This window comes from Cibotium barometz, chromosome 37, assembly GCF_041138505.1.
Source record: "Cibotium barometz isolate CiBa-2024 chromosome 37, ASM4113850v1, whole genome shotgun sequence".
Classification (NCBI taxonomy): Eukaryota; Viridiplantae; Streptophyta; class Polypodiopsida; order Cyatheales; family Cibotiaceae; genus Cibotium; species Cibotium barometz.
In genome coordinates, this window is record NC_141082.1 from 47,446,474 (window position 1) to 47,474,037 (window position 27,564).

Below are 27,564 nucleotides of genomic sequence, written 5' to 3' on the forward strand. Positions count from 1 at the left end.
ACCGAAATAAGCTTTGCCTAAAGCTTATGCTTTGATACCATGTAAGAATACACAATAGTGAAAGCATGATCAGCACAATATAAAGCACTGAATTGATGAAAGAAGTGGGAGAGTAAACAATATTACTGCTTGCAAACTTTGATTACAAACTAATGGCATCCCACCCCACTCACTTGTGTCCTCGTGGCAATCTAGATAGACTCTGGATGGAAGATGTCTTGCTTATAAAAGTACTTGAATGTAATAAACTCGATGATAAGGTTACCAAACTAGTCTATATATAGTACCCAGGATTGGCATGGTCGTAGGTTGTTGACCATGTCAGCCAACCCACAACGTGGTTCAAAATGACCAACTGACCCGACTGGGACCATATTAAACTATCCCATAAGGCCTTGGCGCACAGTTCCCACAGCTATCTGAGACCGTTAAAACCCTCAAGTGGTCTCACAACGTGAGAACAATGTGTCCTATGTGGTCACATATCTCGCACAAGCATGCATCATACTTGGTAAAGTGCCAAGTCTACATAAGCATCTTCTAACAGGCTACACTCCGCCATTAGTGTCTAAACTGGGAGTTGTTGGGTGCTCACCCACAATGGCTACTTCTCATAAAGGGGGCCTTACAAAATATAGCACATCTGTCACCCACAAAAACATCATGAGGATGGAGCATTGAGCAAATGCTTTTCCAACATTTCTTTCATGGGATTCTTGGCTCATGTTTGTTTATTGAGATATTAAGTTTTGGACCATATGACTTTTTGGGTATATACTTTATCTCGCACTTCGAATGTGATTCATGGAATTCTTGGCTTATGTTTAATCATTTAGATTTTTAATTTTGGGCCATTGGATTTAATCTACCTTTTATAGAAGATAACTATGATGTATTTTTTATATAGAATTCTTGGCTTTCAATCCACATGGCTTGCTGGTGTTTATAGTCATAAAATAACATACCTTGGCTTTCCTAATTGTGCTCACTTTCCTTGGCCATTGGTGTTGATGGTTCAAAAGAAGATGATCAGGGGGTAGCATACACCAATCCCTTGGTGACTAGGAATGTAGTTACAAAGCATTTTTCTTTTAAGCATACTTAGGCACAAGCACTTGGTAAAAGCCCCTACCAACAAAGTGGAACTTTTGATGGGTACTCTTACCTTGGAAGGGGACATAGGACCAACATTTGAAATTCCTCATCTATAAGAACCTTCCCCATAAAATAATATGTTTTCTTGTATTCTACCTTGGTTGTAAACACCCCTCTTTCCAATCTTTGTAATCATTTCTTCTTACATATAATGAGAGAAGAACGTTGACTTTTCCTCTTGCCAGGTGGCAATATTTTTAGCCCTATCAAACTTTTCTAGGTGTTCTAGGCCCTGTTAGATGATGACAAAGAGGAAATAAATGACTGGAGGCCTTGGGAATTCGCGGCTGTACCAAATAGGCTTCTCTCTCTCTCTCTCTCTCTCTCTCTCTCTCTCTCTCTCTCTCTCTCTCTCTCTCTCTCTCTCTCTCTCTCTCTCTCTCTCGACACCGGCGGAGACTACAACAGAGGATCAGGACCATACTAGCACGGCATGGGAGATGTCCAGTCAGAGTACTCACCATGGAGGACATTGAGGATATCCGCCATCGACCGATGAGAGACTTCTTTGGATAGTGATGTGTATGATGCTTACCTTTGTTGTTGGAGTTTTCCTCCCAGATGTTATCCATTAGGAGCTCCTAGTACCGTACTTTTCCTCATAGTTATTTCAGTTTCAGTTAGTTGTTTTTAGCTTTTCTTACACATACATTGTATCAGATCCACCAATTGTTGTAACCTTTTTGGTCTCATAGGTCATTTTGGCCTTTTGACGACGTTAATATATCATTTCATTTCTCTCTCTCTCTCTCTCTCTCTCTCTCTCTCTCTCTCTCTCTCTCTCTCTCTCTCTCTCTCTCTCTCTCTCTCTCTCTCTCTCTCTCTCTCTCTCTCTCTCTCTCTCTCTCTCTCTCTCTCTCTCTCTCTTCATTACAACCTACTAGCGCATCATTGATTTTGAGTCCTGAGGTTCTGCTGCTACTAGCTTTTCCTTTAAAGTCAATGTGTAGGTTATGCGGCTAGCTATATCCTATTGTATAGCCTTCAAGGGCCCAGCAGCCAGCTAGAGTAAGGAGCATTGAGCGCATTGCGCAACTGTACGAGCCACAAGCCACGGTCCACTACTCCTCCGAGTCCACTACTCTTCCGAGTCCACAAGATATGGTCGACCACCATTCACCACCCACTTCGTAGAACGTCTAAGATCAGCCGGAGAGGGGTGGGAGTAGTGTGCCTATTTTTTATCAGCCGAAGCTTGACGCAAAGGCTTATAGGCTTTTGAAGTCTTCTGAGAGAGGGGACATCTTGGTGAGGAGGGAGAGGGGCTACTGGTGGCGGAATCCACCACCGCAGTGCTCAGTCCACCACTCCTCTGTCTGTCCGCTTGCTTCAATCCGCTGCTTCAATATACGAGCCCACGAGCCATGGTAGACCACTATTCACTACCCACTTCGTAGAACATCCGAGATCAGTCATAGAGGGGTGGGAACGGTGTGCCTGTGTTCGATTAGCCAGAGCTTGATGCAAATGCTTCTAGGCTTTTGAGGTCCTTTGAGAGAGGGGACATTTTGGAGAGGAGGGAGAGGGATTGGCCGAAGTTGCCCACAATGCCCAGTCCACCACTGTGCTGCTTCAATACGAGCCCACGAGCTATAGTCGACCACGGTTCGCTGCCCATTTCGTAGAACGTGTGAGATCAGCCCGCTATAGGGGTGGGAGCGGTGTGCCTGTTTTTGATCAGCCAGAGCTCGACGTAAAGGCTTCTAAGATTTTGACCCCAACCAGAGCCGAATGCCTTTTTTGATTAGTTGAAATGCCTTTTTTGATTAGCAGAAAGTGTGGGTGAGGCTCGTCTTGAAGAGGGGTGGGAGCCCTTGAAGGTGGTGTCGTAGTTGAAGCACAAACCACGAGGGTAGCCTTAGAAGGCGAATGGTGCCATCTTCAAGCAAAGGCACCTCCGTTGGCCACCCGTGCCCTTTCAACTCCACCAGCAACAACAGGTATATAACTCTCTGTCCACTTCGTAGAACGGCCCAGCATGGTCATTACCTTGGCCAGAGAGTAGTGTGTATCCTTGAAGTAGAAGGCAATGGGTGTGTAGCATTTGGGTTGCCTTAAGCTGTGGGCGCTTGATGATATATGATGCTTGGCAGGCCCAGTGTATTGTCTTGGTCTATCTCCACAACAACGGCTTTTCCTTTCTCACGAGCTTCCGCCAAACCTATTGCTTAGTCGACAATATCTTCCTGCTGCCACCAGATAGTCTCTAGCATGGTAGCAATGCCAAGCAGAAGGACAGAAAGAAGAAGAAGACGATGTCTTTGTGATATGCTGGCAACATTGATGGCATGAGTTATGAATCTCAGATTATACTGATTAGCGTGATTAACATCGATGGCTCTGTGGCATTAATTGGTGTGTTTATTAACATTGATGGGCATACAATATATAATGTCTTGAATTAGACCTATTGGTGTGATTAGCATGATTAGGCAAGTGACATGAGTCTTTAGATGATACTAAATAGAGTGATTGACATATCTGGGCATGTGACATAAGTCTTAAATGATACTAATTGGCATGATCTATGTTGACAAGCATGGGATGTAAGTCTTAAATGATAGTAATTAGTGTGGACGCATGTATTTTTATCTATTAACATTGATGAGTGCTTATTATCCTTGGATTATGGCTTTGTGCTTGAATCTTAGTTCATCTTACTAATAATTTTAAAAAACCATGTATCATGTATGTGCTTTTTTAAATTATGAATAGGGCACATCCCAATTAATAAATATTATAATGCTTCATATTTTTAAATGTCTACATAGATGGCCTTTGAAGTTTAAATGTTTGCTACTCCCACGTACAAAGCTCATCATGTCAGTTTTGAATTTTGACAACTTTTACCCACAAGAAAAGTAAGTTGGGTACGCTCCCATCAAGAATCGAAAATCCCCCTTTGTTTATTCACTCTTTATTCAGATGTCGTGACATGGGTAGCTCTTACGTTCCTATAGGAAACTGAATATGTATTTTGACGAGAATGTAGCAAGTATGGTGTGCTCTTGACATGTTTGTCTTGTTGGGTTTTTTGAACACTAAGTACACCCTTTTGAAGGTTGCATGGATTTGTGTATGTATTGTGATGTGGGTGTCTTTTGCTTTTTCTTTGTTGACAACAAAAGGGCTAAGGCAATGAGACAGAGGTAACATGGGAGGATCAACAGAACATCAATGGCGGTCAGTTGAACAATAAATTCCACAAGCTCGAAGATGACATTAAACTACAACGGCCACGTGATCACAACAGGTCTCTTATCCTTTTGATCTTAGGCAATCGCAAGAGTGTTTTTTATGCTATCTTAACATAGCGCTAATTGGGTGTTTTACGCAGCATTGCTTTTGATGAATCGATCATTAAGTAATTATTGTTATAATTCGACAATCAAGCTGAGTATATTAATATAATCAAGGAATAATAAAGATTACATTATACTATTTGGATTATTTCAGTTGAGTAATTTTGAATGAGGGGGATTGCCAGCATGAATAATTCAAATGCATAAACAAAGGGGAGAGCTGGAAAATCAATGTTGCTGGACACACAGCAGGTAAGAATGGGTTGGAGCTCTGACTCCATGATGTACTCAAAGAATTGTAGTGGTTACGATTTAAGTGTAATTTTTAGTTTAGTGGGTTGAGTATGGTGAATATATGTGAGTGTTGTATTGTTGTTGCTTGAGGAACGTCTTAGATCTATTAGTTTAGTTCATCATGAAGGAGTTGTGTGGTTAGTGTTAAACTCTCTGTATTGTAATTTTTTGGTGTAAAAGGTAGGGGTAGACACTAACGCTCTACAGACGGGGACTTGTGCTACTGAATGGAAGGAAGAAGAAGTGTTATGGAATTGTTGTAAGGCTAGATATTTAATTTGCTTGCTTTAATTGGTTTTGCATAATCTGTCTTAAATTTGTTCTAGTGGTAACCTAAGCTACTGTTGCATATAGGTGTATGTAACGCAAGACGACGATCTGATTGGCACACTTGCAGTGAGGGAGAGCATAACATTCTCGATGAAGTTGCGTCTGTCGGACAAGATGCCTGCACATGAGAAGAAGGCCATATGGGCTTGCAGGACGTGTGATTTGCGGAGATGGACTTGCATGACTGTGCGGACACCCCGGGAGATCGGCAGAGGCGAGAAGAGGCGAGTGAGCATAGTCATGGAGGTTAGTGCAATTAATCACTATTACTGCAATACATTGTAGTTTATGTTAAGTAATTTATCATTTTATCCTTAAATTTTTATCTTGCAAAATTATTACAACGAAGTTTGCAAATACACTACAAGCTATTTCAAGTGATTAAAATAGCTTGATTATATTTCTCAAAAATTTTCATCATACAAGTTCACTGGTGTGTGTGTATGAGTGATAGAGAGAGAAAAGAGAGATAGATAAATAGAGAGAGAGAGAGAGAGAGAGAGAGAGAGAGAGAGAGAGAGAGATGTGCATGAGAGAGAAAGGTAGAGGGAGGGAGGGAGAGAGAGAAAGAGAGAAAGTAAAATATCTTTGTATTGGAGAGAGAGAATCGTGTGGAGGGAGAGAGAGAGAGAGAGAGAGAGAGAGAGAGAGAGAGAGAGAGAGAGAGAGAGATGTGCCTAAGAGAGAAAGATGCATGTCTATATTAGAGATCACAAAAGAGAGAGAGAGAGAGAGAGAGAGAGAGAGAGAGAGAGAGAGAGTTTGTATGTGCAGGTGTGTTTGGGCTGAGAGAGAGAAAGGTAGAGAGAGGGAGGGAGAGAGAGAGAGATGCACCTGAGAAAAAAAGTTGAATGTCTCTCTATTGGAAAGAGAGAATTATGTGGACTGAGAGAGAGAGAGAGAGAGAGAGAGAGAGAGAGAGAGAGAGGTAGAAAAAATGCAAATTTTGTATATGTATGCAAAGTGTGCTACGACATCTTACATGTCAAATTCACTGATTTCGTTTTTTTGACATCTTACATGCCAAATTTGACATCTTACATGTCAAATTCAATTCACTGATTTTGTTTTTTTGGGGAACATAATTATAATTATGTTTTATAAACTGTGCAGAAACATATATAAGAGTCTACCTTTACAAAAGCCATACATATCCTTTGAAATCCCACTATTATTAAGTAAACTACAGATCTGATTCCACCTCTTCTCCTCGGAAACAAAAGATGAATGCTCCCAAGAAATGTGATATCCCAGTTGCAAGCCAGTCATCACCTGAAGAGCCTCAGTAGTGCACCGTGTAGGAGTCTGTTCCTTCATGAACTCTTTCTTGGTCTAGATCTTTGCATCAAGTCTCATTCTAACAGGATTCTCTATCAAGGCCATAAAGGTATGAACCGGGTGCTTCTCGTGTCATCTTTGTGTCTTAAGTGATTTCAATGTACGTGATTGGTGATGCCTTCTTAACAAAGTTATCTTTTTTAATGTTAGCGTACGGGTCTCGCTACACTAGTATATAAATATAATATTATCGAGAAGAAGCTAGAGGCATAAATGAGATCATTGTGCTGAACCTAGAGCTCTGCTCAAACTTCAAAGAAGCATTCTCGATTTTGCACGTGCAGCGTGCTTTCTCTCAGAGCTCGCCGAACATGGACGCGATGGTTTGTCTCGCCCCATCGCCACCGTTGTCGTCGTCGTCGTCAGCAACAACAACAGTATTTGTGATGGATTTTGTTTGCTTGGCTAGCCTCCCTGCACTGCTGCTGGACAAAGGCTAGACTCGGCAAAAGAGGTGAAATGTGAGTGTGTTTGTGTGCAGGCAGCGAGGGAGTGAGAAAGAGGAGAAGGCCTGTGTGTGTGAGAGAGAGGGAAGAGGAGAGAGATAAGAGAGAAGAGAGGAACAAGAGAAAAGAGAGAAGGCAAGATTGTGCTGAAGCTTCCAGAAGCCTCCAGACATGTCGCTTGCCAGCAACACGCCCGTGACCTTGGGAAACAGGAAGCTTGTGGTACGATTCTCTTTCAGTGCAGTATGTTATGTTGTCTTATATACTCTGTTCTAGAAAACTAGATGCAAATGTATGCCGGCCATCTAATCGGAATTCATCTCGTATGCACAAGACCGTGCGTGTTGCTGTATGGTGTTTGTGAGGCCATTTATGTCTTTGATGACAGTGTTTGCCATTGACAAGGCTTGTAGGGTGCAGTCGAAGATGCCATTAAGCCATGTCTGCTGTTCATTAGGCTTAACAAGGCCATGCATTTTGTTGATGATGCTATTGATGAAGCTGTGTATGTAGTTGATGAGGCCATGCATGCCATTTGTGAGGCCATTGATAGTGTATGCTGTTGATGAGGTCATGTGTGTCAATGATGCCATTGATGAAGATGTGCACATGTTGAATGGTGTTAATGAGGTTATGCTTGTCATTAATTGTGCTCTCTCTATTTGTTTATGTTTTTGATAAGCTATTGATGAGGCCATGTATGTTGTTGACGAGTTGTCACTTGCACCTTGCACTTAGGTTGCCATGTGAATAGATGGTCATTCTTTAGGTGCAAGTTTTTTGGTAGTGATGTGCACTGTGCACTGACGTGAGCTCTAGTCCACACACATGACACTAGCCATCATCAAGGTAGGCTTGGGTAAGTCTAGGCAGTTGTATATGTGCAAACCTTGCACAATTTTGTAACGGCTTGAAGTTGATGTCTGCACAGAAGTTGGTCGAGCAGGCCAATTATCAGAAGGGGGCAATTGTGCCATATATAAAGGCCCTTTCACTTCTCTCATTCCTCATTTGATCCCAGTCCAGGGGCATATCAGTAGAGCTCTCAGGCATCCATGAAGCCATGGAATTTAAGACAGTTCAGCAGTCCACTTTGGCAGAGGAGCAAAGGCAAGTGTTTGCTACTCTTGTCCTCTTCGATAGCCTCTCGGAGGCCATTAGCTTGGTCCGTAAGTTCATTGTCTGCTTGTATCATATTCGAGATCTCTTGCAAGCTGGCCTTGTTGGTGAGCCAGGGCATATTGTTGGCATCCACTCCCAGGGCACCCATGTGTACTTCATCAAGTAGAAACCTGGCTTCTTTCAGACTGGTGACCTGTGAGCTGGTACGAATGACTTGCCAGTCATGGTTTGCTTCCCAGGCCTGCCTAAGAAATATTTTGACAGTCGCACGCTCCCATTGGCCATGAGTCTCCTTGGACGTTACTGCTGCGCGAGTGGCAGGACTCTTTACCCTTTTAGCAATCATTCTTGAGTGGCAGAACTTGTTACCGCTGCTCGAGTGGCAGGACTCTTTACCCTTTTAGCACTCATTCTCTCTTGCGAGAACCTCTCCTGACTCCTCACCAACCTGCAGCTAGATGGTTTCCATTTATTGTAGTAGATCATGTTTTCAGGTTTACCAACCTTGTCCTTTATCTGCCCAGAGATGGGTCACATTGCATTGCTCCTCCTGTGATTGCTGTGGCAGTGGGTAGCCGGCACACTATCTAGGTGCCGTCTTGGAGTTCCACCATCTTGTTATCCAGCCCCCACCACTGCCCCTTTGCCCAACCTCTTGAATGGGACACGCTCTTTTGAGCAGGCCCCACAATAGTAACTCTAGAACACTTGTTCCTATGTGCTAGGGTTTTCCAAAGATAGAAAGAAGGGTGTGGCAGAACGAAAGATATAGCACACAAAAGTGTCCTAAACTACAGCTCTGTATTATGTACAAGAAAGAAGTAATATACTGAAATTCAAGTACCAGATGTGGTTGAGAATGCAGATGTCAAATCACAGCCTTGTGAACTACTGTACACTCTTGGCTAGCACTTCGCCTACAGAGAAATACTGTGGGAAGTCCAACACTGAGGAGTGCAGATGAATATGACGATTTGGCTACCCATGTATATGTTAGTAGTCATCTCCTGTCTGTACATATTACTCAGTGAGGGCCTTTGTTGTGGGTGTGCCCGCCTAGGAGTTTTCTCAAATTTCTGTGTTTTTCTGCCTTTTTTTGGGTCGTGGGAGGCTGTCGTGTGCTGGCCGACTCTCTCTGTTGCTGGCTGACTGATGTCCTCTACTGGCCAACTATGTATATGCTGGCCAACTGTTTTTTACACAGTTGTGGACAAGCTGAGCAGGCTAACGGCTGTTTTTGACCTGGCCGACCAGCACTGTAGGGTGGTATAAATACCACCCTTGTCCCTCACACTCTTTTGTACCGGATCTTTGTGTATATAGTAGAGTTTATACAGCTTCTCTCTCTCTCTCTCTCTCTCTCTCTCTCTCTACACTTCTGTGTTTTGTTTCTCACATCAGTTGTCTCATTTTCCGCTGTGCGTTCCAACAGTATATATATGCACCAATGCTCCTAGTCGGTCAATAGTATTGCTGTCTGCCACTTGTACCCGATTGCCATGTCATCAATGCGACATCATCAGTACCATGTCATCATTGCCATGTGTCACATGGGTTGTCCGACTCTGACAGTTGGTTGCTTTTTGATGTCCGGCTATGCTCTACATGCTCGTTAGTGTGTCACATTCTCCTTTACTTGTGTCACATTCTCCTTTACTTGCATTGTAGCTGTCCTTAGCTGCATCGTCTCTTTATAAGCTCTCAACAACGGGCGAGACTTGTCTGCAAATTGTGGATCGGGTAGTCCTTGAACTTGAGGAGATACTTGAGCTGCTGGCTCTCCAAAAACTTGTAGTGAATTTCATATCCTTGTTTGAGATGATCCTCTTCGGAAGTAGGATAACTCCCAGACGAAAAGCCTAGCCACCTCCTAAGCATCTGCATCTGGCCTGCAAGGAATACGGTGTGCATAACAAGTGCAGCTGTCGCGTGGTAATCTTTTGCAGATAAGCAAAGGTGCTGTTGCCGTCTACAGGCTTGCACTCTTCTCTGGATCGTGAGTGTCTTCTGCCGCCTACACAGCCACAAGGTGGGGAGTGCTAGTTATTCAAAGGCTGAGTATCTTTATGACTTTGTGGTGAGAATAAAAGAAGAGAAAAGAGGAAGATCTAGACAGCATCTTGTCCACACAGAGGTAAACACAATTTTGGGTCTTTTTGCATATATCAGGTTCTTGGTGCGTTTTGGGGATTCTTGGTTATAAGGGGAAATTAGTGGAGTAAGAGCATCCCAGGCACTATTGTTTTAGTGCAATCTTGGTGTTGTATAGCACACTTCTCAGTGCTAGTAAACCACACATTTCGGAGCAGCCATGTACTCATCTTCTAGAGCAATGAAGCTCAATTAAGTGCACATCTAGACCTTGGTGCATTTCAGTTGCCGACATCTTAAATCCAATATATTTTTGGTACAATTGGCACACTCTCGGTGTACCTTACACATTCCCGGTGTTGTAAAGACATTCTAGGTCTTGTGTAATCCGCACTAAGTGTTTTTGAAGCTCTCATCATAGGGGGGCTCTTCTTGTATACACCAAGAAGTTGCAGTAAGGAAATCTAGTATGCATGGTAGTGTAGCATTTAGGGCACATGGTGTCCATAAGTAGTAGTTCCTATCATCATACCATTGGCCACATGCAGAGCATATCTTCTTGTATCTTTTGGGTACACATTTTGTGGTAGGAAAGAGCACATGCTTGCAGTGGTGCAGATACACAAAGGAACTTCAAAAGAGAAGATCCTTGTAGAGATGAGTATAGATCAGCTGCCACAACCAAGTATGAAGATGAAGCCGATGGTGGACAGTCATTCTTTACAGATGACATCTAAGCTGCGGTGGGCCAAGCTTCAAGGGGAAAGGAGAAAGAGCATCCAAGAGTAAAGTTCAAGGCTTTTCGACGAGTCTTGGGCTTCTTGTCATTTGGGACATGACTCTGCACATACATGCCATTACCACATTACCACTATGGAGGGGATTGAATATTCACATTCACAATAGTGAAAATGTGTAATGGGTTAGTAAATAAAAAGATGCTAGGTGTTTGTGTGTGAACTAGGGCTTAAATAAAGCGGTCTAGTGTGTGTGAACAGTTGGTAGTGTGTAGGTCCATGTATACGTGGGAACAACCCCTTTGAGGGTCTTACGTAAGCAATGATATGTAAAGGTGACACCTCTTAGGGACACTTGGCTCATGCCTTGAAATTTGGCATGTGTGGTGGCAGCATATCACACACCTTGTAAAGGGGGCCTCTCTCATAAGTAAAAAGGACCAAATAACATAATGCATCCATGCTTCCCACGACTCTTGTGTGCTTTTCTTAATTCCTTGTTAATGTGCTGATGATCTTGTCGGCCATAATGTGGGTTTTCAGGGACTTCATAGAAAAGTGTCTTTATCTTTTTGGATGACATACTAATTTTTTCAGCTGCAAAAGAGCATTATGACATTGACGTCGAAAAAGTACTGGAAAGCATCGTACAGTTGTACAAGCAAGTCGTACAGGCTTGAAATTAGGGTTTTCAGATTTTAACCAGATGCGCAGTTCCAAGATGTCCTATAGTGTCCCCTGTATGAAGGGTTGGATAGATTCAAAGCAGAAACCCTAAAACAAACTAAAAACCTAAAATCTGCAAAAACCCTAAAATGGCCAAAACTAAGAGAACAGCTTGCACGTATGTTCAATCAATAATAATCAAATAGACAAGTACAAGTGATAATAATAAACTTAGTCTAGGTGTCTTGTCACACTATAACTCGCGACGGGTGCCGTGGACTAGGGCCTTTGACACACTTGTTGATACCATCAATGCATATTAAAACATTGAAACATAAAAGCTAGACAAAACATCCACAAATGCTGAAAATTGGAGCTTGCACCTGTGACACCACAGGGCCGACCCCCCCCCCCCCCCTTGGAGTATTTTATTACCCAAGGAGAATTATTTCATGTACGAGCTTTGAGGGCCTCAGTTGTCCTCAAGCATGGCTGGCCTTAATCCACATCCCCAGTACCTACCTGGACCCTTTGCTGATATTATGTATATGCAAATGCCATAACATAGCCCAACACGAGGCTACCAAGCCGGAACATAGGCTGTAGACATGCCGAGCCAACAATATAATCCATATACCTCCATGTGGGTCCTGATTCTTTCCCAAAAACCACGAGTCTTCATGCAATAGAGCTGGTACAGCAAGTACAACTCTCCATTCAGTCGGTACAACAGGTACAATGGCTGGTACAGCCGATACAGTGGCTAGTACAGTCGGTACGATGGCTGCAGTAGGTACGATGGCTAGTACAGCACGTGCAGTAAGTACAAATGCTGGTACAGCATGTATAGTGACTAGTACAGCAGGTACAATGGTTGGTAGTACAGAAGCTGGTACAACCGGTACAATGGGTGGTACAACAAGTACAGCAAGTACAAGGACTGGTACAAGTACAATGGCTAGAAATCATAATAAATGATTAAATACCCTTGCCTTCAGCATTTCTTCGCGATGGAAGCCTCCAAAACAGTCCCCAACAGCCGGTATTCTTCATGGGCAGCCTTCAAGAGAGAGAGAAAGAGAGTAGCCATCATTGGGGCAGCCTATAACGGTGGTAGAGGCTAGTGTGCAGCAAGAGAGCCTCCATTAATGAAGAGAGAGGGCTCCAATTTATAGATTTGGGCCTCCCATGAGCTAAAATGGCAAGAGAAGGCTACAATGACAAGTGGAGAGCAACACAATAGCTGATGTGACAAGTGTGAGGCCACTTGTCTCACTTTGATCCAAATGTAATGACGCGAATAGAATTTCCATCGAAGTCAGACCAAAAATAGCAACTCTCCTAAATTTTAGGAGTGTGGTCCTTTGTATTCTAGGATAATCCCCCATTCCCAAAGCTTGTACTTTCCAAATATTTAGGCATCCTGGAGTCCACGAGACCCCTTTCATACTCAGAAATGTCCAGGCTAGTGACATCCTCCCCAGCTTCTTAAAAGTTGTCCGCAACTTTAAGCTTCAAGCCATATATTCTCATGTCCCATCAAGTGGGCGAGACGAGACAGTCTCAAAAATCCAATATAACGAAAGAATCCATGTCCCAAAGAAATGGGTGAGACTAAATAAGTCTCCATAATACCAATATCAAAATCATGTCCCAAAATAAATGGGCGAGAATTCCATGGAAGATATGCTAGACACAGGCACAAGAGCCAATTGTGTCTCAATCACCAATATCAATGAGATAATCATATGCCACTGAAAATCACGAACCAGGTGCTAAGACACTTAAATAAGTGCCATGCACAAGAAACTAGTGCCTCGCACAGAAACATGTGCTATGCACACACACTGGTGCCATTCAAGAGCACAAACCATGGTGACAGAAAAGTTGGATCTCCATAGTTCTGGCAATCCTTTCTCCCTATCCCAACAGTTCCCATGTTCTCCCATACAATCCCAACTCTGATCAATAAGCATGGTGTGGAAACAATGAAACACTCACTCCACAATCGCAACACGAATCCACGTATATGGTGGAGTGTTCATTGAATTGCCCTCTCACAATCCCAACATGAATCCACATGCATGGTGAGATGAACAATGAACCTCTTGGCCTCTGTACAAATGAATAACTAAGCTCTATGCAAGCCTATTTATACTAACTGGAGGTTGGTCATTTAATAAAGTTTATATTTATAAATGCCCAATAATGCAAATAATGCTAAATAAATACTATTAAATACGGAAAAAATACTAGTAAATTCCCTAAGACTTGTGGGATGTTCTAAATGATGCACAGGCATATGAATGCATATTATGCAGGATGCAGAGTGCTTTTTGATGCAAACCCTAAGGCTTCTACTGACTCTACATGCATGAATGATTCTCTCCAAGTGGGTTAAGGGACTTGACTGACTGACTGACTGACCCGCTAAGGCTGAGGAATGACCTACGTAGCTCGTGCCTGACTTATCCTGGACTGAGGATGTACAATGGGGTCACGGCGAACGACAATTATCATCCTATTGGGTTCTAAAACTGTACAACTGTTGCACTTCTGATGATGAGCCATCTTGTCACCATGCACTCTGCACTGAGTGCAGAGTGCATGTGACAATTGATAAAAGGAAGCCTTTGCTTCCAAGGACGCCTGAAACCGGCCTCTGATAGAAAACCAGAGTGCGGTAGGAGCAATCACCCGTCCACTTGTAGTCTAGATGAGAAACAAAACACAGATTGGAGCTAGAGTGCCCAAATCTGAAAACACAGCGACACCTGTTGGCCCCAAAGCTTGGCGCCCCTTGCGGTATTTCTTTATTCAATTAAAAAAAAAAATAATATGTATGGCTGAGTACAACACAAAGACCAGCCAAGAGTTTACACCTGTAAGTCCAATCTGACGGCCCACAAATCCTTCTCAGCACAGAGGATCTATGCACACAGATCTGTGTCTTCAAACAACACACTGTGCCTCCCTCTGATCAGCCAAGATCACTAAGCAGGCCAGCCATGGGCATACATCTGGCAAAACTCAAGTGCATGATACATCTTCTCAGCTCAAACATACATGTGCTGTCCAATCTCTGTCTTAATCCCTTGTCAATCTGCCATACCCCTCCTCTCACAAGGGGCCAGATAACACATATCTGCAACAAACATCAAGCAATAGAAAGAGAGATAGATGAACAGAAACAGAGCTTACCAAGTTCAGCTCGTGAAACAACACTGGAGGAAGCAACAGCACCAATCTGTACTTGCAGGCACTTGTATCCACAACCCTGCTTCACACGTGTGCTTGTTCTTGCCTGTATCCTTCTCCTGATGTTCACTCTTATGCTGTCCTTGAAAATTACAGATCTGAAAATCAGCACTGTACCCGTCTGTACCGCCTCGGGATACGTGCCAGGAGTTGTACTTGCACAGACAGCCGGCTGTCCACTCTTGTACCTGCCTGAATCTGAGTAAACAGTCTGTCCAGCACCTGTTTGCACCACCTCTGCAGCAACTGTACTTGCTGTACCTGGCTGTCCGTACACTGTACGGCAGCCGTACAGTGTTGTACTGGCTGTTGTACCTGCTGGTACAGTCTGTCCAGACCCTGTGCGCAGAGAATCGAGCAGAGAGAAGAAGACCCGCCGCCTGTACTAGAGAGAGAAAGAGAGTGCTTACACAGATCTGGCCGTACAGTGCTGTACGGCTGATCTACACTCAGAAAATCAGCAGCAGCACACAGAAAAACAGCCGCCTTCCTCCTCTAGAGCTTTTCCACGCTTGTCCTCATGCGCATGAAGGAAAACTCCTCTTTTACTCCACGACTCCCAAAAAGGGAAGAGAGAGAGAGAAGAGAGAGAAAACTCCTCCCCAATTTAATCCCTAGGGCCCCAAACTTTAATAAGTTCCTAGGGCCACTAAGGCCTAGGGGCAAACTCCAATAAACATTAAAACTTAATGTTTCTAGTTCCCCCCTTCACACCTAGGGATGTCCACACATCTTAAACACTGTCCGGGCACCCCCCATGTGAATCATAAAATATTCTGACTCTGCAACCACCATGCCCACACTTGTCCTGCTCCATTTTCACAGGGCCATGACATACCCCCCTCTTGAAAGATGGCAAGCGTCCTCGATTGCATTCTGGTGATGCATCAAAATATCCAAAGTGAAATATACAATATGGCAAGATCAGCGTCCCAATCTCTCTGAGCCATACACATGTATCAATATTCACTGCAAACCAATGGCATAGTAATAGTCCAAGTTGTATACCACTGTGAACCATACATATCCACAACAATCTCCATGTGACTAGTACATATATATCATAGAAGTCCCATAAAGAGATGTACTGTTAGCCTCAGTACCTTCGGGTAAGATAAGATCTGCACCAAGCGACCTCTAGATGTCATCTGAGCCTGTCTGTATCAAGGGAGTGGAGGTGCTACCCCCCTCTTGAGCATCAGGTAATGCTCCAGACCCATGCTCTGCTGAACCTGAATGAGCCACAATAAGAGTCGGCTCTAACTCAAAGGCATCGAGATAAAGCTGCAAAACCTGAGGTGAATCTGTTAAGTCACCTTCCTCCATCCACTTCGCGTCCATCGGTGAATAGTTCTTGAACTTTGTATGCAAAATGGGTGGAACCTTCTTCCCTCCTTCTACAATCTCAAAAGGCGCCTTGCCTGTCGAGCTATGTACAGTGTTGTTATATGCAAACTCCACCAAAGGAAGATACTTTTCCCATTGTTGCTTGTGCTTTGACACATAACACTTGAGAAGATCCAACACTGTAGAGTTAGTCTCTTCTGACTGACCATCTGTCTGTGGATGAAATGACGATGAAAACTTGAGAGTTGTACCCATGTTGTCAAATAACCCTCTCCAAAACAAACTCGTCATCCGTGGATCACGGTCACTAATGATAGACGTAGGCAAGCCATGATACTTGAAGATGTTCGCCATGAACAACTTCACCATATGATCCACTTTAATTGTCTTCCTCACGGGAATGAAATGAGCCTGCTTACTGAACCTGCATATGATAGTCCAGATGCCATCATTTCCCATTTGTGTCCGTGGAAGATCAAATACAAAATCCATGGCAATGCTCTCCCAAGGTCTATCCGGAATAGGTAAAGGCTGTAATAACCCTGGTGTCTTCTGACGGTCAAACTTTACCTTCTGACATACGATGCATTGCCTCACAAAGGCATCAACATCTCTTCTCAAGGTTGGCCAATAAAAGAAAGTCTCCACTGCTTTGACCGTGGCGTCAATACCTCTATGACCTGCATACGGTGGAGCATGACTTTCAATCATAACCTTGAGTCGCAATGGCCTGGTAACACACAGTCTGCCATGCATCAATAAAAACCCATCTCTGAGAGTGTAATGCTCATGCCGTTGACCCTCAGACATCTGATCATACAACCTTTCAAAATCCTCATCATGGGCATACTGCTCTTTCATTTCATCAAGCTCATGATGATAAGCAAGTGAAACTGCAGAGACCTGTGGCTTGCGTGACAAAGCATCTGCCACTACATTCTTTTTGCCTTCCACATGCACAATCTGGCAGTGAAACATTGACAAAAAGTTTGCCCAACGCATATGCTTCTCTGAAAGCTTAGTCTGCGTGAGGAAATAACGCAAGGTCTGATGATCTGTCTGCACAGTAAAATCAGCCCCAAGCAAGTAGTGTTTCCATGTAGAAAGAGCGTGAATTACAGCCAACATCTCTTTCGCATACACCTGTAAATGCTTCTCGGCATCTTGCAAAACTCTACTCTCATAGGCTATCACATGTCCCTCTTGCATGAGAACTGCACCAATGCTACTTCCACATGCATCACACTGGACAACAAAAGCCTTTCGGAGGTCCGGTAACACCAATATTGGGTCCGAAGTAAGCTTTTCTTTGAGCTTTTTGAATGCTGTAATTTCCCGATCAGCCCATCTAAACGGAGTTGCTTTCTTCGTCAAAGCATGAAGAGGCGAAGCAATTTCAGCAAAGTGCCGTATGTAACGCCTGTAATAGGAACACAATCCTAGAAAGCTACGTACATCATGCACGGTCCTCAAAGCTGGCCAATTAAGTATTGCTTCCACCTTGGCTGGATCCATACGGACTCCATGACCAGACACAATATGCCCCAAGAAATGTATCTCCTGCAAGAAAAACTCACTCTTCTTGCCATTAACCACCAATCTATGGTTTCTGAGTTCTGCAAACACAATGGCCAAATGCCTTCTATGCTCTTCCTCAGTTCGTGAATGCACAATCATATCATCAAAGAATGTGCCCACAAACTCTCTATGAGGCCTGAAAATCCTGTCCATCATTCTGTTAAATGTGGCAGGCGCATTCGTCAAACCAAAGGGCATAACCAAGAACTCATACAACCCAAATGTGGTTCGGAATGCTGTCTTATGCACATCCTCGGGTCTAATGCGTATCTGATGATACCCGCTTTTCAAGTCAATACGACTAAAAACTGTGGAGCCCTGTAAGCGGTCCAAGATGTCATCGATCCTCGGTATGGGGAATCGATTCTTGATGGTATTCTTGTTCAGCGCCCTGTAATCAATACACATGCGCCAAGAACCATCCTTCTTCTGCACTAAGAGCACAGGTGAGCAAAAGGGTGATGAGCTAGGCTGAATCAACCCCTTATTCAATAGCTCTTGCACCTGACTCATAATCTCTTCTTGTTGGGCTGCACTAACACGATACGGCGGTCTATTCGGTGGAGTACTACCAGGAATCAGATCTATGGCATGATCTTCTGGCCTCTCAGGAGGTAATTCTCCTGGCAATGACTCGGAAAAACAGTCTTGAAACCCACTTAAGAAATCAGCCCTGTCCTTATCTAACATTGACAAATTAGACTTAGACTCATCATCTTGTGCATCCTTTACATAAATCAAGTACGCGGAAAGATGCTTTTTCATTACTGATGAAATCGCCGAAGCGGATACAATAGGAACAGATTCCCCTTTGAGTTTTACATCCAATACATGCTCTTTTTCTCTATGAGTCAGAGTAATTTTCCTATTGTAAGTATCCACCACCGCATGTACCCTGTGGCACCATGGCATCCCCAACAAAACATCACAGCCATCCAAAGGCATGATGAAGAACTCCTCGCTGTCCACATAACCCTGCAAATGAAGCCGAAGCTTCCCAATGATAGGAGTAACGGGTTTTGCATACCCTGGACAAGCCATATTTGCCTCATGTAACGGCCCCATCTCCTCTGCGCGAATCCCCAATCGGCTAGCCAAATCTGGTGAAATGAAGTTGGCTCTAGCACCTGTGTCAAAGAAGATCAAAGCATTCTGATCTCTCACTTTGCCCCATGCCCTGCACAACTCTGTAGCTTCACCACTTAGCTGCTCCCCCACAAGATCAAGAACTAAGCCTGCAGAAGGCTTTGGTTTCTTTGGCTTGGGCTCTCCTTTATTGTCAGGGTCCTTTTTGGACGTTCTTTTGGGACAATTGAATGACATATGCCCCTCTTCAGTATAGTAGAAACACTTTTGAGCATCTCTCAAAGCCTGTCTTTCCTCAGAAGTCCTTTTGGGCATTGGCAACTTCTTATACTTTGTCTCTGAAGACCCTTTAGCATCACGAGAAGCATGCCCAAATTTTTCAGCTTTCCTGCTCAATTTCTTACTGCCTTTAAATCCAGATGAACCACCTGTGAGTAACGCATTAGCTGTCATAGCATTTTCAATCATCTGTGACATGTTCGTTACTCGTCTTTATACAGTAATCTCATACCTCCTTGGGCAGCCCACAACAATATTTCTCAACCTGCTCAGATAATGGCACGGCACGATAGGAAGTCACTGGGAGTAGAGCTTCCCAAAACTTCTTGTTATAGTCCTCCAAACTATCACACTTTGAAGCATCCAGCTTGTGCCATGCGGTCATAACATCCACCTCAAATGTAGATGTGAGCCATACGAAAGAGAAAACCTGTTTAAATTGGACCCATGTAGTGGGTGCTATGCCCTGCAAAAGAAGAGTTGACCACCACTGCAAAGCATTGCCCTTGAGAAAAGTGGCAGCTTTCCTCACCTTTGAGGACTCTGTGTAATTCCCACCAGAAAAAGCAGCATCAAACTGCTGTAAAAAGGTAAGTGCCTTCAATTTATCCTTGGCCCCACTGAAAGTGTCAAACTTCACTGCAGCTCCTCCTTCCTTGTAATCCTTCGCCTTTCCCATAGGCGTTAGATTATCATATGGAAGTGGTTTCGTGAGATTGCTGCCCCCAACATTCATACCCATCATTGGGTCAACATTTCCCGTTCCCATGCCAGGCATACCATACATTCCAGCCATGTTTCCATACATTCCATTATGCATACCTGGCTGCATGCCACCAAACATATTGCCTTGCATCCCAGGTTGCATGCCTGCAAACATATTTCCAGCCATACCGGACTGCATACCACCATACATATTCCCCTGCATGCCAGGCTGAAAATTGGCTCCAAAAGGCCCATACATACCCATGCCTCCCTGAGGATAACCCCCAGTCATGGATTGAAACACCGAGCCACCACCAAAATAACCTGGATGCATGTTCTGCTGAGGAATAGGTGGCTGTCCATAGAAGGAACTCTGAGAGTTTGCTCCATAAGCATGCTGCATATTCGGAAACTGGCCAAAAGATGGTTCCTGTGGGATGGCACCACTATGACCTTGAGGAAGATTCTTCGAACGAACCTTCTTCTTCTTTTTCTGGGGCTCTGTGCGGGATCTCAAAAATTCAGCAAATCTCTCGCTCTGTGTGAGCTGCATAAAAGTATCCATAACACTAGCCAGGCGATCTTTGAACCGAGCATCATCATCCTCTTTACTATGCACATCTTCTGACTGTGTTACATCCTCATAAGGCTCAACATCTGCAGCCTGTTCTCCTGCAAAAATATCCTTTGATACATCTCTTTCAGGAGAAGTCTCTTGCTCTTCTTCTTCATGATAGAAGTACTCTTCCTCTGTATCAGACATGATTGCTGAATTTTCAGCGATGGCTTTCTCCAAAGCAACCACGAGCTCACCCCCTTCAGAAAGTTGATGATTGGTCCCGGCAACGGAACCTTGAAACCGGCCTCTGATAGAAAACCAGAGTGCGGTAGGAGCAATCACCCGTCCACTTGTAGTCTAGATGAGAAACAAAACACAGATTGGAGCTAGAGTGCCCAAATCTGAAAACACAGCGACACCTGTTGGCCCCAAAGCTTGGCGCCCCTTGCGGTATTTCTTTATTCAATTAAAAAAAATAATAATATGTATGGCTGAGTACAACACAAAGACCAGCCAAGAGTTTACACCTGTAAGTCCAATCTGACGGCCCACAAATCCTTCTCAGCACAGAGGATCTATGCACACAGATCTGTGTCTTCAAACAACACACTGTGCCTCCCTCTGATCAGCCAAGATCACTAAGCAGGCCAGCCATGGGCATACATCTGGCAAAACTCAAGTGCATGATACATCTTCTCAGCTCAAACATACATGTGCTGTCCAATCTCTGTCTTAATCCCTTGTCAATCTGCCATACCCCTCCTCTCACAAGGGGCCAGATAACACATATCTGCAACAGACATCAAGCAATAGAAAGAGAGATAGATGAACAGAAACAGAGCTTACCAAGTTCAGCTCGTGAAACAACACTGGAGGAAGCAACAGCACCAATTTGTACTTGCAGGCACTTGTATCCACAACCCTGCTTCACACGTGTGCTTGTTCTTGCCTGTATCCTTCTCCTGATGTTCACTCTTATGCTGTCCTTGAAAATTACAGATCTGAAAATCAGCACTGTACCCGTCTGTACCGCCTCGGGATACGTGCCAGGAGTTGTACTTGCACAGACAGCCGGCTGTCCACTCTTGTACCTGCCTGAATCTGAGTAAACAGTCTGTCCAGCACCTGTTTGCACCACCTCTGCAGCAACTGTACTTGCTGTACCTGGCTGTCCGTACACTGTACGGCAGCCGTACAGTGTTGTACTGGCTGTTGTACCTGCTGGTACAGTCTGTCCAGACCCTGTGCGCAGAGAATCGAGCAGAGAGAAGAAGACCCGCCGCCTGTACTAGAGAGAGAAAGAGAGTGCTTACACAGATCTGGCCGTACAGTGCTGTACGGCTGATCTACACTCAGAAAATCAGCAGCAGCACACAGAAAAACAGCCGCCTTCCTCCTCTAGAGCTTTTCCACGCTTGTCCTCATGCGCATGAAGGAAAACTCCTCTTTTACTCCACGACTCCCAAAAAGGGAAGAGAGAGAGAGAAGAGAGAGAAAACTCCTCCCCAATTTAATCCCTAGGGCCCCAAACTTTAATAAGTTCCTAGGGCCACTAAGGCCTAGGGGCAAACTCCAATAAACATTAAAACTTAATGTTTCTAGTTCCCCCCTTCACACCTAGGGATGTCCACACATCTTAAACACTGTCCGGGCACCCCCCATGTGAATCATAAAATATTCTGACTCTGCAACCACCATGCCCACACTTGTCCTGCTCCATTTTCATAGGGCCATGACAAAGCCTATGCTCTGATACCAATGTAACTCGCAGGCGGTGGGCGGTGCCCAGGGGACTAGGGCCTTTGACACACTTGTCGATACCATCAATGCATATTAAAAAATTTAAACATAAAAGCTGGACAAAACATCCACAAATGCTGAAAATTGGAGCTTGCACGTGTGACACCACATAGAGGCCGGAATGGGCCGACCCCCCCCCCCCCCCCTTGGAGTATTTTATTACCCAAGGAGAATAATTTCATGTACAAGCTTTGAGGGCCTTACTCTCCCTACGAGAGATGCCGGATTATCCATATACAAATGCCATAACATAGCCCAACACGAGGCTACTAAGCCGGAACATAGGCTGTAGAAATGCCGATCAAACAATATAATCCATATACCTCCGTGTGGGTACTGATTCTTCCCCAAAAACCACGGGTTCTCATGCAATAGAGCTGGTACAGTAAGTACGGCTCTCCATTTAGTCAGTGCAGCAGGTACAATGGCTGGTACAACAAGTACAATGGCTGGTACAACAGATACAGTGGCTAGTATAGTTGGTACGATGGTTGGTATAACAAGTACAAGTACAAATGTTGGTACAACAAGTACAAATGTTGATACAGCATGTACAATGACTAGTACAGTTAGTACAATGGTTGGTACAACAAGTACAAAAGCTGGTACAGCCTGTACAATGGGTGGTGCAACAAGTACAACAAGTACAAGGACTGGTACAACAAGTACAATGGCTAGAAATCATAATAAATGATTAAATACCCTTGCCTTCAGTATTTCTTCGCGATGGAAGCCTCCAAAACAGTCCCCAACAGTCGGTATTCTTCATGGGCAGCCTTCAAGAGAGAGAGAAAGAGAGTAGCCATCATTGGGGCAGCCTGTAACGGTGGTAGAGGCTAGTGTGCAGCAAGAGAGCCTCCATTAATGAAGAGAGAGGGCTTCAATTTATAGATTTGGGCCTCCCATGAGCTAAAATGGCAAGAGAAGGCTACAATGACAAGTGGAGAGCCACACAATAGCTGAAGTGACAAGTGTGAGGCCACTTGTCTCACTTTGATCCATTTTTAACAAGTGTTAGGCCACTTATCTCACTTTGGTCCACTTTCTTGCCACATGTCCCAATCTAAGAGATGGGTCCTTCCATAAACTTTATCTCTAAAAATATCCCAACTGGTAGACATTCTGTCATAGGAACTTTGCCAACTCTTGGTATCTGCTCAATTCCAAATGTAATGACGCGAACAGAATTTCCATCGGAGTCGGACCAAAAATAGCAACTCTCCTAAATTTTAGGAGTGTGGTCCTTTGTATTCTAGGATAATCCCCCATTCCCAAAGCTTGTACTTTCCAAATATTTAGGCATCCTGGAGTCCACCAGACCCCTTTCATACCGGGAAATGTCCAAGCTAGTGACACACACCAAATGTCCAAGGGAAAAAACCTGTAGGATAAAAAGTGCCCCTGGTAAGTATATGTTCACATGTAGCACTACACATGCGCATAGAGTGCCTTCAAAGATTGTAACAACCCTATCTTCTTCCCACAAGGAGCTTCCACTTTTTGACAAACCAAATAGTGTTACACATGAGCGAACACGTGTCACCTCATTCTGGGCCAATAGAACTGCCGCTCTAACTTCTCCAAAGCCAAGTTCATGCCCCTATGACCACCAGTAACGGCATCATGGAGAAGAGTTGCCTGGAATTGTTTCAATATGCAAAGTTGATCTTTGTAGAAAAAACAACCATCGTGTATCAAGAAATGGCATGCCTATGGCGTCCAAAGCCTATTCCCACACTGAGTACGGAATTCCACGGAATCCACATACTTGTGCTTCATTTCATCTAGTCCTATACCAACGAATTTCATTCGTGTGGATTGGACATGGGACACGGTTCCTTTCCTGCTCAAGGTATCAACCACACTGGGTTAGTCTTGCTCGAAAGATACTCAATCATTCCACCAAACTACTAGAAAATCTGACCCCAACGGTGTTGATAGTCACTCCAATTTGCGCTTGGCATTGTCTGAAGCCAACGCAAAGCCTAGTGATCTCTGCAAACCTCAAAGCCGCGCCCATAAAGAATGCTTCAGGGCCTATATCATTGCGAGGAGTTCCCGGTCATAAACCGAGTAGTTCTTCTCTATAGGGATCAGCTTACAAGACATGTTAGCTACTGGATGACCATTCTGTTGCAAGACCGCCCCAATATCGATGCTACTCGTATCGATGATCACTTAAAATGGATCATCCCAGGAGGCTAACGTTAACATAGCCTTAGATAATGCAACCTTAAGGTCCTTGAAAGCCTGTAAACTCCGGGGGGGTCATCTTTATCCGTTGCCTTCGAGTCTTGACACCTTTAAGCAAGTAAGAGCTACCGAGACGTCAAAAAACTTGTTAATGTGGATACAATATGTTAGAAATTGCGCATCTCACTGTATTGGGGATGTGCCCATTTATTGGATATTTATGCATTTTTCTCCTATTTAGCAGGTCATCAGCGGTCGGCCAGCTCCTAGGGGCAATCGGCCAACTTCCCAGCACCACTATATAAAGGGACCTCCTCTAGTCACATGTTCATCATCTAACCTATTTGACAGGCACATGTTCTACACCATTTGTTGGTTGGTATTGCCATTGTAAAAGCCTCTTGCTCCATAACATGATGTTCATTGTCTGATGTCTCCCTCTCTCCTTTGTTCTCCCTCTCTCCTATGTTCTGCTTCCAACTTTATCATGGTATCAATAGCCTCAGGGCTAGCATCCACATCTCGTTCCCTCATTTGCTAAACTTGGCATTTTTTGCTAGAAGAGGTGGCCTGCGTTTTCTTGCATCTATAGCATACGGTTGTGCTTCTTCACAGGCAGCTGCGTTTTCTTCATCTACTCGTGGCTGTGTTTCTACTGTGTTTCCATCCATGTGGCTGCGTTTTCAGATCTGTGGCTGCGTCTTCCCTTGGGTACCTTGTTTTCAGCATTGCAGCTACGTTTTGGTGGGTGGCAGCGTTTTTCTCTCCTTTCTCCATCTTCTTCAGTCCTTTCTCCATCTTCTCCAGTTGTTGGTGGTGTGTGGGCTGTGTTTTCAGTCCTGGTCAGCAGTTGGTGGTCTTCTTCGAGTGTGGAGCACCCCCGACTGGTGGCATCTTCAACCCGCCCCTTCTTCGCTCGATCTACCTACTTCATGGGTGCTTTCCGGTAAGATTTGTAGGCTTGTTTGCTACAGTCCAGTCCCACTCTACCTCGGTTCTCAGAGGGGGCTAATCCGTCCTTTCCTTCCGTGGTGTCGAAGTTTGTTGGAGAAGTGTGTTGGAGATTGGTTGTGTAGTGTTCAAATCATAATCACAATAAACATTTCAAGGTTTTTTTTCGTTTCGAGGTTTTTGAGGTTTTGTTTCAAAAGGTTCCGTCCCTCGGCCTCGAGGTTTCGAAAAGTCAATATTTCTATTAATTATGAATATTTAAAAAAAAATATATAAAAGCCACCTAAAAACAGAGTATGATGATGAAAAAAACCTCGAGGTTTTGAGGGTTTTTAGACAAAGGAGGAGTTGCACATGGACATGGTTTTCCCTTGCAGCCGTCTATTGGCAAGTTCCAAGGGCGTATTTGGACCAAGAGCGCAATGTTTTGTGTCACCATTTAGCCATCCAATTGGTCCACCCGTGCTTTCCCATCATGTATGTACATTGGATTGGTGTCCATGGCAATTGTATATGCCGGGGATTGAACTCATGTGATACTGTGGACTTGGCTTTCCGTTGGGACTCGTGTCTCTGTGTACATGCCCGGAAATGCTTGGTGGATTGGTGTTCCATTGGGTCTGGTACCTCGTGTACTTGCTTGGAGCACGTCTATTTTGGTATAGTCTCATGAACGGGGATTGTCCATACCAATGTTGCATTGCATAGCATCTTTATGTGCTTGCTTGCAATTGAAATTGCATGCTGTTTTCATGCTTGCTTGACCAATGTGTAGTTCCGGGTAAGGGGACGCCTGCCCACGAACCGTGCGTGTGAAACTGTCTGCTGACATGGTTATGTGGCATGTGACAGGTGGTAAGTATTGGTCATAAACCTAGCCTTAGGAGTTAGCACTAATTTATAAGTGAGTGTGTACACACTTCAGTGAGTTTTGGGCGACCAAAACTCACTTATAAATTATGACCAGCCCGGTGTTCACACACACTGATGTCGCGAGGTGGACAGAACCCAATGTCCATCGCCCAGACCTTATCCCCTTTGTACAGAGGGAGTAACCAACCATGTATCCACTCTAGCTTGCTCCACAAAGCACCTGCTTGCCACCTACACTGGACAACTCACCACCTCACTCCTCCTCCTCCTCCCTCTAGGCCTCCTTCATGAGGGCTGTTGGGCTGCATTTTCTGCACTTTCTCCTTCCCAACTCCATTTCCAACCTTGCTAAGGTGTATCACAAGCTTCCAAGAGCGTTTCCACATGATAATCACTCTTCTACACACTCCCAATGACTAAAATTCAGCAAAACAGCTCTCTTTATTGCTGTAATTTTTGGTCTTTTTGCTGAAAACCCTAATTTCAGCCCTCCTTTCTCAAGTTGAACCATAGGGAAAGCTTTCCCAAGGTTCCCTTCATTCTCTTGAAAACTTTTGTCGCGAAGAAATGCGACAAATCAAAGATCTCTTCACTCCAAGGACTTCTATCGCAAAGACTTCCGCTGTCATCATGGACTCTACTTGCAATTGGTGAGCTTTAATGCTTAAATATGGAAGTAAGTAGCAGGAGGGAAAAACCGGATTACAAGATCACATACCCTGTGTAGTGTTCTCTTGTCCTATGTGCTCTCTTGCAGATTATAGCTACCATGTGTTGGTGGAACAATAGAGAGCAGATGGTAGGGAACATGGACACTTGAGAGGATAGTGTGGATTGCAAGTCTACATCGACAACCACTTGTTTGCAATAGTGTATTCATATGCATTGGTATGGAAATCTCGTCAGAAATGCCCATGACACTATGTACTTGATTCTCCCAAGATCAATATACTTTATTTGAGGAAGGGGCCGACCGTTCCGGCTCATTGTATGTCTCTTGTCAATTCAACAAATTACTTCTTGTATTTAAGCAAGTGTCCATCAAATCTTAGTGTATTTAAGTGTATTGATTAGCATTGTGTTTAACCAAGTTACATTGGTATCAGAGCATATGGTTCTCTTTCACTTCCATCGTGAGAGACGATCACCGTGAACACTAGCTATCTCTACACTTGGAACATTATAGATAGCCATACAATGAATGTTGGAGATGCTAACACAAGAGGCAAGGACAATGAAATGCATGCCTCCAATGCTTTACAGGATGAGCAAACTCATGTGGTGTACAATAGGGAATATGAATATGTGGGACAACTGTCTCGTAGCAAAGAGAAGATGCAAGAAGAAGAGTCCATAGTCTTGAGAGCTGAACTTACTCGTATGCAGGCTCTTCTCCATGCACAACAACAAGAATTGAATCTCTACCGTCGCGAGAATCCATTGGTACATGACCG

At 44.1% G+C, this 27,564-nt stretch overlaps 1 protein-coding gene across 3 annotated transcripts in view; it reads left to right on the top strand.

Moving 5' to 3' along the window:
- The first annotated feature begins 6,607 nt into the window (after positions 1-6,607).
- LOC147617340 (uncharacterized) overlaps positions 6,608-27,564 on the top strand; it is a 60,912-nt gene continuing 39,955 nt past the window's right edge. For 2 of the 3 annotated variants that reach the window (XR_015262410.1, XM_086776983.1), the window contains exons 1-2: positions 6,608-6,742; positions 6,901-7,087. Coding sequence is in view for 2 of the 3 variants with exons in the window: in XM_086776983.1 (XP_086633109.1) it covers positions 7,037-7,087 (51 nt within the window). In the remaining variant the exon portion in view is untranslated. Of the gene's footprint in view, positions 6,743-6,889; positions 7,088-27,564 lie in introns of those variants that run through there. The other variant, XM_086776984.1, reaches the window with a different exon arrangement.